General features: G+C 40.1%; 1 protein-coding gene across 6 annotated transcripts; it reads left to right on the forward strand.

Moving 5' to 3' along the window:
* Nucleotides 1-2806: 2806 nt before the first annotated feature.
* LOC147631366 (uncharacterized) lies at nt 2807-7590 on the forward strand. Of its 6 annotated transcripts, none has more exons than XM_086809761.1 (3): nt 2807-6543; nt 6710-6804; nt 7241-7590. In XM_086809761.1, the coding sequence occupies exon 1, from the start codon at nt 3170-3172 to the stop codon at nt 5762-5764; it is 2595 nt and encodes an 864-aa protein (XP_086665887.1). In that variant the 5' UTR covers nt 2807-3169; the 3' UTR covers nt 5765-6543; nt 6710-6804; nt 7241-7590. The 6 variants fall into 6 exon arrangements, with proteins under 6 accessions (XP_086665887.1, XP_086665885.1, XP_086665889.1 ...); XM_086809759.1 differs by having other exon boundaries at nt 7274-7590; XM_086809763.1 differs by having other exon boundaries at nt 6752-6804.
* The last annotated feature ends 3365 nt before the right edge of the window (nt 7591-10955 follow it).

Below are 10955 nucleotides of genomic sequence, written 5' to 3' on the forward strand. Positions count from 1 at the left end.
GTGAAGAAAGGGAAGACATAAGATGCATGAGGGAAGGAGATACAGGGAGTATTGTATAGTCTACCCCCTAATTAGCACAAACCTCACTCTCCCTTTTCTTTTAGTGATAGGCGAATTCCTCATGTGGGCACATGTTTTATCATGGTGATGGTTGGTATACATGTATTATCATGGTGATGGTTGGTATACATGTATGAATGCGAGGGGACCAACTTTGAAATTTCTTGTTCATGAAGCACATGCACCATAACTTTTGGTATCTAAAAGCAATAATGGAAAATAGAAAGACATAGGAAAATGTGGAGCATATGATGGGTATTGCATATACAACACATGTGATAATAGGGCTACCAAAGTGCTAGGTTAAGTTGTGACTATGGCAAGGCCTAATATAGTTATGACTTGAATGTGACAATGAACATTCATTGCACATAGGGTAAAAATAAGAGCCTGTTAACATGGTATAAATATAGAAGGGTTGGCTAATATGTTTTTTTTTGTATATAAAAGTATATAAATCTATGTTGCATCTTTAAAAATTTCTATCTTCTATGTTGACATGTAGTGTATTTTTGGCGATTTTAATTTCAAAATTAGTGATTTTGGGTGATTAAAAATATAATAAATTTTTAGAAATATCAGTTGGACTTAAAATAGCCGCTATCGTTTCTTACCTTGCACATTGAAAAACGGGGCTTACCAATGTTTGAATCTCTGGTCATGGTAAGTGTACATGTGTCGTCGAGGAGAAGTTTGGGTGCATAGCACAAGCAAAGAAGATCCTCCATCATTCCATCTAACTTTTCAATGGGTTGTGACAATAGGGTTAGCAAAGTGGTAGGTTAAGGTGTGAATGTGGAAAGTCCCAATGTAGTTATGCTATGAATGTGACAATGAACATTCGTTACACATTGAAAAAAAAGGCCAGTAATGATGTTATATTAAGGTTTGAATGTGGTTAGGTGTATGTGTGTGGAGAAGAAGTTTGGGGTGAAGCGCACAAGTAAAGTAACCATTCCCCCATCACCCCATCCAACTATTCAATTGGTTCCAAGTTTGGGACGTATGAGGATGCATATGAGCTTTGCCAATATGAAGAGCATTCCAATGAAAAGGGAGAATGATTGGGGATTCATATTTTGTAATTCAATTGTGTGAGTAAAATGATGCAATATTGCTTCTTAACAAATCATCCAACCTTTATTCCAATCCATGTATTATTATTATTTCTTGTTGGAAACAACATGCAATGCTTGAGAGGAGGACCACCTGGTATGTGGAAAACTTATGTTGAAGCAATCCCATTTGCACTATATAGAATCTGGTCCCAACCCATTGTATACAACAAATTCCTTTCCTTTTCTATGCTTGTACACATTGAGTTGTATTCACATGCCTCCGATGCCCATATCCATGTACTTTGTACCATGGAGCATGCCAACATACACCACAACTTTCCAGAATCTTTAAGGGTATTTTTGTTTTCAAAATTAGTGATTTTGGGTGATTAAAAAATATAATAATTTTTCCCTATAAAATAGCCTAAAACTTTTTTTAAATATCGATTGGACAAAAAATAGCCCTTATCATTTTTCCCTTGATTACAGATTGAAAAACATGGCTTACCAATGTATGAATCCTGGTCATGGTAAGTGTACGTGTGTGGAGGAGAAGTTTGGTGTGTATAGCACAAGAAAAGAAGATGCCCCATCATTGCATCCAACTTTTCAATGGGTTTGACACATACTATACATGTGACAATAGGGTTAGCAAAGTGGTAGGTTAAGGTGTGAATGTGGCAAGTCCTAATGTAGTTATGCTATGAATGTGACAAATGAACATTTATTACACATTGAAAAAAAAGGCTAGTAACTATGTTATACCAAGTTTTGAATGTGGTTAGGTGTAATAATGTGTGTGGAGGAGAAGTTTGGGGGGTGCAACACAAAATTAAGTGGCCATCCCCCCATCACCCCATCCAACTTTTCAATTGCTTCCAAGTTTGGGACTTATGAGGATGCATATGAGCTTTGCCAAGATGAAGAGCATTCCAATGAAAAGGGAGAAGGATTGGGGATTCATATTTCGTAATTCAATTGTGTGAGTAAATGATGCAATTTTCTCATCAAATCATCCAACCTTTATTCCAATCTATGTACTATTATTATTTCTTGTTGGAAACAACATGCAATGCTTGAGAGGAGGACCACCTAGCACGTGGAAAACTTATGTTCAAGCAATCCCATTTGCACTATATAGAATCTGGTCCAGCCCATTGTATACAACAATGCCTTTCCTTTTCTATGTTTGTACACATTGAGTTGTATTCACATGCCTCTGGTGCCCATATCCATGTACTTTGTACAATGGAGCATGTCAACAGAAATCACAACTTTCCAGATTTAAGGGTACTTTTTACTTTTCATAAACAAAAAGGAGAATAAATTTTAGTACCTATAGTAGCCAATTATGGTAGTAATCTTGACCATCCATCAGCTTGCCATGAACAGAGCAAAGTTGATGGGGCGACGATAAGCCATTTCATACTTGGATCTCGACCAAAGGTTGGAAAGATCGTTACCAATGGCACATAGCTAGTGTTTTGCATGGGAAAGGACTCTTGTGATTCATTATTGAGTGGATAGTATGTACAAGTTACCAATGGCGCTGGTATATCAATAAGGTCGTTGAGTGGGAAAGGACTCGTGATTTACTATTAATTGGATACTATCGTCGCCAACCTGGTTTGTGGTGTTGCCGCTCCGACTAGGCAGGTTTCTCCGTCTGCCCATCTCTCTCTCTCTCTCTCTCTCTCTCTCTCTCCTAGATACAGTCCACACCCACACAAGTTTCTCCACACACAGAGACCCTTGCACACACAAGTTTTTCTTGCTTATAGGTACGTTTTCTCAATGCTACACGTCTCTGTCTGTCTCTCTCTCTCTCTCTCTCTCTGTTGACCTTACCAAAGATAGCTTATACCGCCTGCAACTCATCCCTCTTTGTTGCCTCTCTCTCCTCGGACTATCTCTTAAGCCTCTGCTGCCCAGGCCTTCATGCTGCACCTTGAAACACACCATGTGCTGATATCAACCAGAGAAAGGCTACCATATCTCGCTGCACTCCCTCACTAACACCCCATTCATTCACAATTTCCCAGTGAAATAAAATGGGCCGCAACAGCATGGAGCCTGGTGGGAAGTTCGACCAGCATCTCCTGCTGCAGCCAGAGCCCAGCAACTGCTCTTCTGATCCAGTATCATCCCATAAGCAAATGGCACGTGAGACAGATGTGGATATGCTCCTTGCAAACGCTGGCTATAATGTCAAGGCCGCAGATCTACCTCATGTCGCACAGCGACTAGAGCAGCTTGACACAGTGCTTTGTGCAGCACAAGATGTCTCTCACTTATTATCAGAAGCTGTTCATTATAATCCATCTGATATGGCTGGATGGGTTGAATACATGATTGGAGAGCTTGCCCCTACCTCTCTAGGTGGTGGAGGAGGAGATCAACAGCAGCCACCTCTGTCCCATAGCCTATATGCAGTAGAAGATGGCTATGGGGGCTTCAATATGGGCTCTTACTCCATGGATCATAATAGCCCAACTCAGCAGCTTGAAACTAGAGGTTCTTATGCTGGAGCGCACTCTACAGAGAGCATCTCATCAGTCTCACAGCAGCTGATTAAAGATGCAATTGGCCAGCAGGGAGAGCTTGCCCCTACCTCTCTAGGTGGTGGAGGAGGAGGAGGAGGAGATCATCAGCAGCCACCTCTATCCCATAGCCTATATGCAGTAGAAGATGGCTATGGGGGCTTCAATATGGGCTCTTACTCCATGGATCATAATAGCCCAACTCAGCAGCTTGAAACTAGAGGTTCTTATGCTGGAGCGCACTCTACAGAGAGCATCTCATCAGTCTCACAGCAGTTGATTAAAGATGCAATTGGCCAGCAGGGAGTGTCTACAGTTAATGAACCTAGATATGATGCCAAAGAGTACCCAAGCACGGTGCTGCTGAATGAGATGGGGGATTTCCAACACTTCAAAAGTGTTGAAGATCAAGCTTCTTCTAATCAGACGGACAATTTTTATCCTAGTGTTGCAGATCAATTAAGAGAGGCTGTGTTTTCTGAGGGTTTCCATGTGCAGCAAGGCTCAATTCCAAGGTCTAGCAGCATGCCCAGCTTGAAGCTGTTGCCACCACAGCAGCAGCAGCAACAACAACAACAACAACAACAACGACAACATCAGCAGCAGAGAACCTACCCCCAACACATGCAGCACCAAATGATTCAACCACATGAACTCAAATCTATAGCCCCAGCTTCTTCACATAGCAGCTATGGAAGGGCACCAAATCAAGAGAATCAGCAATTGTATCATCATCAGCATCATTGGAGACAACAGAAGGTAAGGCAGCAGGAGGTCAAGATTAGAGCTAACCCATCTTCTTCGACCATGAGTACCTCTAGTCCCATGATGCCCTGCCAAAAGCATGGTGATGCCCATGATAAGAAATCCCCATTTTCCTATAGCCCGCATCATCCCAACAGGCTTCCTAATGGCCAGCACCATGCCCATCAGCCAGTTGTGTGTGCTGATATTAATGAAGAAGGTTCCCAAGAATCAGGAGTCAGGCTTGTCCACTTGCTCATGGCGTGCGCGGAGGCCGTCCAAAACAATGAGCTAGCGGCTGCCCTTGACATGGTGAGAGAGATCAAAAGGCTTGCTTCCTCACACAGTGGAGCCATAGGTAAAGTAGCCAACCACTTTGTTGAAGCCCTTGCTAGACGCATTTATGGTGCTGAAATTGAGGACTGGGCTTCTCTTGCTCAACCTGATGCCTTGTCAGAGTTGCTCTACTTCAACTTCTATGAAACTTGCCCTTATCTCAAATTTTCCCATTTTACTGCTAATCAAGCCATCTTGGAAGCTTTTGAGGGCCACAAGTTTGTTCATGTCATAGATTTCAACTTGATGCAGGGTTTGCAGTGGCCAGCACTTATCCAAGCCCTAGCCCTGAGGCCTGGAGGCCCCCCACATTTGCGAATCACCGGAATCGGCCTGCCACATCCCAACAATAAGGATGTTTTGCAGGAGATTGGTATGAAGCTAGGACAGCTTGCTGAGTCAGTGAATGTTGAATTCTCATTCAGGGAAGTGGTAGCTACCAAGCTAGATGATGTGAAGCCATGGATGTTTGAAGTTCAGCAAGGAGAAGCCCTTGCTGTGAATTCGATACTTCATCTGCATCGGCTACTGCATGGTCAAAACTCACATGTTGCTGTGACGCCCATAGATGAGGTTCTAGAGTCAGTAAAGAGCTTGAACCCTAGAATTGTCACCATAGTAGAGCAAGAGGCAAGCCACAACAGCCCCTTGTTCTTGGAAAGATTTGTACAGGCCTTGCACTACTACTGCACCATGTTTGACTCCTTAGAGGCTTGCTGTCTCCCTCCTCAATGCCCGGAGCTAGCATTTACAGAAATGTACCTTGGGAGAGAGATTGTGAATATTGTGGCATGCGAGGGCATGTCAAGGATTGAAAGGCATGAACCGCTCTCACAATGGAGGCAACGGATGCTGAATGCAGGGTTTCAGCCTTTGCATCTGGGTTCCAATGCTTACAAGCAGGCAAGCATGTTGCTCACCTTGTTCTCTGGAGAGGGTTATACTGTGGAGGAGAACAGTGGATGTCTGACCCTAGGCTGGCATAGCAGGGCACTCATTGCAGCCTCGGCATGGCACTGTGGCTAGGGCATCTTTCATATTGAGATATTGAGATACTGTAGCTAGTTTATGGTGGACTTGTAGATATGAATGTGGAGTTCTGATCATCTGACAATGTAAGAACTACATATCCAACACTAAGGTGATCCACTGCTATCAAGCTAACAGCAGCTAATTAGCATACATGCTACTCTACAAAGCTACAGGCTTTGGTTGAACCCATGTGGTACCTCTATGCACTATGGGCTTCGTCTTGAGCACAGGAAGCCCTCTCATGAGAGCGAAGATGAGAAGCTACATGATGTGGCATTATCATATGGGAGAACAGCCCATGAAGGAAGGATCTCATGATGTGGAGGATGTGATCATATTCTTATTGATCATCATTTGGGTGTATGATCACCATCTTATTGATTAACATCATCATATGGGGGATATAGTCATCTTTTGATCATTGATTCATGAGCGTGGACATGAACTGCTTCACATGATCATGTGGGGAAGAAAACTCAGCTTCTCATTAATGCATGGGCATGATCAGCAGAATGCTCACAAAGAGCGTGGGCCGGATCTGGCAAGAAAATTCCAAATGGCCTCATAGATCTCTCAGCTCCTCACTGATACAGGCAACCTTTGTTGAGCTTAGATCAGTGCATGAAGCTATTTATTCATAGCATGAAAATAATCTGCTTGATTCAGGTGCAAATTATGCAGGAAGTAGGGTGACATGGGTCCTCATATCTTGGATTATGGTGCAATGGATCCTTCTAAGCAAGCTTTTCCAGTGAAGATTTACTCTAAACAAGGTGTGGGTCTTCTTTATTGAGAAGTTTACTGCACAAACTATCAATATGGTGAAGTGGGTCTATGCGTTTTAGGCTTGTCAATTACTGTTGTTATCAAGCTTTAGGTCTCCTTGTTTAGGAGAATTGGCTGCACTAATTATAGCAGCCTTGATGATTTGATCGGCAGAAATCTAGCTGATGAGCTGCTCTCATCAACCTCCATATGTAGGTATATACAAAGCAGGCCTGCCCTACCACGTTCTTCATCAACCTTAATATGAAGTAAGTCCACTTCCCTTAAATTTTTGATTGTACATAATATATCGTAGATGTGAGCATCAATTTTTATTAAGCAAGTTGGCCCTCCTAACCTTTGTAATTTGTCAAGTCTTAACCTCATGTACTCTCCTAGCAATAAAAAGTTGCGATGCACCAACGGGCCCATGGTCTAGAGGTTCCACTTTATTTGACACCCTACCATATGAAAATTTCACTTTGTGAGCCATCAATTCATTGCTTGAAAGCCCCACTAGATTCTATTTTTCTTTTGCTTTTGGTACCACAGGTTTATGAATGTTACCATAGGTTTATGTATGTGATATTGATGTTACTTTGAACTTGAAAGCCCCACTAGATTCTATTTTCTTTTTGCTTTTGGTACCATAGGTTTATGTATGTGATATTGATGTTTGTTACTTTGAACTTGTCGACTCACAAGACATGACATGCACTTCAATTGTCTTGTGACAAGATGTTGCAAATGACTTTGGTACGATCATGTCAAGAAAGTGCTATCGACTCAATCATACCAAGGAATTGCTAGCCATGCTAAGCAAACACATCACTGAACATTGTACCCTACTTAAAATATCACATGCATGGTTATTCTTTGAAAGCTCCAAAAATATTTTTCGTAAGACCATTGTGATGAAAAGTGAATTTATGTTAAGACCTCCACAGTGGTAGTATTGCCCCTTTATTGCTAGAAGTGCAATGTATGGGTTTCAACAAATTTTGTGCATGCAATAACATGACATAACTCAAAGAACTTGTGTCTTGGCACTCGAATTAAACTTGTTTCCTTATTGCCAAACTAGAAGTTAAGACTTTTAGTGGCTTTGTATAGGCTTTGAGCCTTTTGAGTAATTATTGCAGCTTCCATTGATACATAGGAGGACATCTCTCAATAGCACCATTCTTGTTATTATCCCCTCCAATGGCAACACTTGCTCCTATCATGGAATCTAAAGCCCATGATGTTTCACATGGACTCCTAATTACACCTTTATTAATAGCTTGGGGAAAGTGTGCCTCGTCTATTAAAGGCATATAATTGATCAAATGTGAGCCTAGTCTTCTACTTGTTGTAAATAAGCACTAACATTGCTCAATTGAGGGATACCACTAGGCTTTGGGTCCACTTCCTAGGTCATGCCTTTAATGGCGGGTTTTTTTCTTTTTCTATGGCATACCCAAACTAGATTCTAAATAAGAGAAGGAGAGTGTCCCTTTCGAGATTACTTATCTCAAGCCAAGGAAGAGAAATACAGGAAATGGGTTCATAGAGTACTGAACCAAGAGAAAATATGAAAGCGAGATCAAGGAAAAATGATCATGTAAGGTTTGCCATGCAATATAGGCTCGAAGAAAATTCCTTTCTCAAAGTAAGGCACCACACCTAATTGCTTAATGATGTTGTTAAGTGTGACATCATCAAGAATGAATCTAGATAGTGCAAAACTAAATGACTCGAAACTACACCTTTATTAATAGCTTGGGGAAAGTGTGCCTAGTCAATTAAAGGCATATAATTAATCAAATGTGAGCCTAGGCGTCTACTTGCAATAAGCACTAACATTGCTCAATTGAGGGATACCACTAGGTTTTAGGTCCACTTCCTAGGTCATGCCTTTAATGGTGGTTTTTTTTTTAATTTTTCTATGGTGCACCCAAACTAGATTCTAAACAAGAGAAGGAGAGTGTCCCTTTCAAGCTTACTTATCTCAAGACAAGAAAGAGAAGTACAAGACATGGGTTCTTAGAGTACTAAACCAAGAGAAAATATGAAAGCAAGATCAAGGAAAAATGATCATGTAAGGTTTGAAAAATCCTTTCTCAAAGTAAGGCACCACACCTATTTACTTACTGATGTTGTTAAGTGACATCATCAAGAATGAATCTAGATAGCGCACAAGTAATAAGATAATATTCATGATTTATCCATTTTATGTTGAATCACTTAAGTACACATTAATTAGATGCCATACATGTATCTATTTGTGGTTTAGTAAATAGGATGGTAAACTAATTGGATGCCATACATGTATCTATTTGTTCATTTTTATTATTTGTGGTTTAGTAAATAGGATGGTAAACTAATTATGCTTTGAATTAATTTGTACTCTTTATTTGAAGTGCTCAAGGTAATGACTAGCTACATAAATGACATTTTTCATCATATTAAAATTGGTCATTTTCATTATTAGAATGGAGTCATCCATAACTACAAACCTCTCATTTATCCAATTTTAAGTATTGTTGATTTTGAAAAAAAAATAGAGGCATGATACAAAGAAAATAATATTTATAGATTATTTAGAAGATGAAGATATTATGTCACAAGAAAATATTAAGTCATGCACCTTCCACAATAGGGATCATATGTTTCACTACTTCTAGTGGAATCCCCTACATGTTAGTACATGTTTTTAATGCTTCCATGCAAAACAATCTTGGATTTCTTGGTAAAATATCCAAGAGTTCCTTTTCTTCTTTTGATCTAATTTATTTTGCAATATACTTTGGCTTTGGTTTTTCACTACGTCCCAAAGATTGACTTCTTTCACTTTCTCACACCCTGGTTCCCCTTTAGCACTTCGCTAAGATTTGTCTAACATCAATAGTATATATCCTTGGTTTTTCATGAGGTCCCCTAGATTGACTTCTTTCACTTTCGTTGGCCCATCACATAGGAAACACTAGGTTCCCCTTCAACACTCCACTAAGATTTGTCTATCACATCACCTTAGGTAGCGTTTTATTTTCCTCATCTTTTTAGGAGTTTTCTCATTTGGTTTTAACTTTAGCTTCGGTTCTGTCTTCTCTTCCATCCAATCCTTTAAGCTCCCACATCACCTTATAATAGAGTATATAAGAATGATGTAAGCCCATGGATGTCTCGTAGACTATATATAGTTAGCATCACTCAATAATGGCAAAGGTTTCATATCCATGTAAGGAATCTGGGAAGGGCCTTCCTGTAATGGTTCTTCTAATGTATGGAGGTATTTTTGAGAGAATCTATTCGGATGAATCATCAGAATCTCCCTTCGAATTCTCTACATTTCTCCACAACAAGTTTAGGAACTACTAAAGGTCTCCCCACTTGGTCAATTGGCAATACACTGGGATGGACAGTGTCCAACCCTTTCTTTTTTTCAACATTTCAGCGTAGCTTCAAACTTTTCTTGACATTCTTAGGCCAAATTTTGGGGTTCCTCACAAGATGTTTCTTCTCATGAAGAAGCAGGTATATGTATCATCCAATCCTATGGGTGTGGTTACTTCCTCTTCCTTAATTTCAATTTGATGATTCATTGGTTTTAAATTTTAAAGTACCTTTTTGGGTCGTGTTAGGGTCTGTTGAAGAAGTAGATACACATTCATCCTTAGAGCCACTTTGTATGATGACATTGTCTCCACCTTTTCCAATTTTCTAAGATCTATGTGTTTTTCCCTTTACGACATATTGAGCTAGAGTAGGGATATCCTTGGATGTACTAGCTCAATTAGCTCTTTTCACAACAAATCTTTTCTTGGCTTGCACGTATGTAAAATGCATTGAGAAGAGCCACATCCTTGGATTTACTAGCTCTATGTTAACTCTTTTCTTTTGGTTAAGACAAATGTGTAATTACAGTAAAAGATATAGAAGTGATCCTACCTCTTTGGACACTCAACAATTTAAGATTCATGGTTTGTGCTCCTTTTGGGGTTATGATTTACCCTACCCTACCTTGTATAGATGATCAACTTCGCAACCACTTTACAAACGTGTATTAGCAGGGGTTGATGTCAATGCTAAAAAAATTTGATGGAGTTCTACCACTTAGTGGTCCTTGACAATGGTAGCACTGCAATGGCCCTCTTTCGTCATGTTATTCATATCTTAGCCTCTACCCATTGGTGGTATAGCCAACTATTGAAACATTAGTATAGGTATACGGAATCTCTTCTATCTCATCCATGTACTTCGAATAATCTAGGTCCAAGAGTCTCAACTGTTTGTTGCAATCTCCATTTGCACTTGATTCACATGTGTTTGATGCATTGGTTGTGGTGGTAAGACAAGTGGTGGAAAGGATACTTTAGGGATCTTTATTACCCTTCATTGGTTATTGTTACCATAGTATGTGTTTCCAACATTCACTTGA

The sequence above is a fragment of the Cibotium barometz genome, chromosome 15, assembly GCF_041138505.1.
Source record: "Cibotium barometz isolate CiBa-2024 chromosome 15, ASM4113850v1, whole genome shotgun sequence".
In the NCBI taxonomy this organism is placed as follows: domain Eukaryota; kingdom Viridiplantae; phylum Streptophyta; class Polypodiopsida; order Cyatheales; family Cibotiaceae; genus Cibotium; species Cibotium barometz.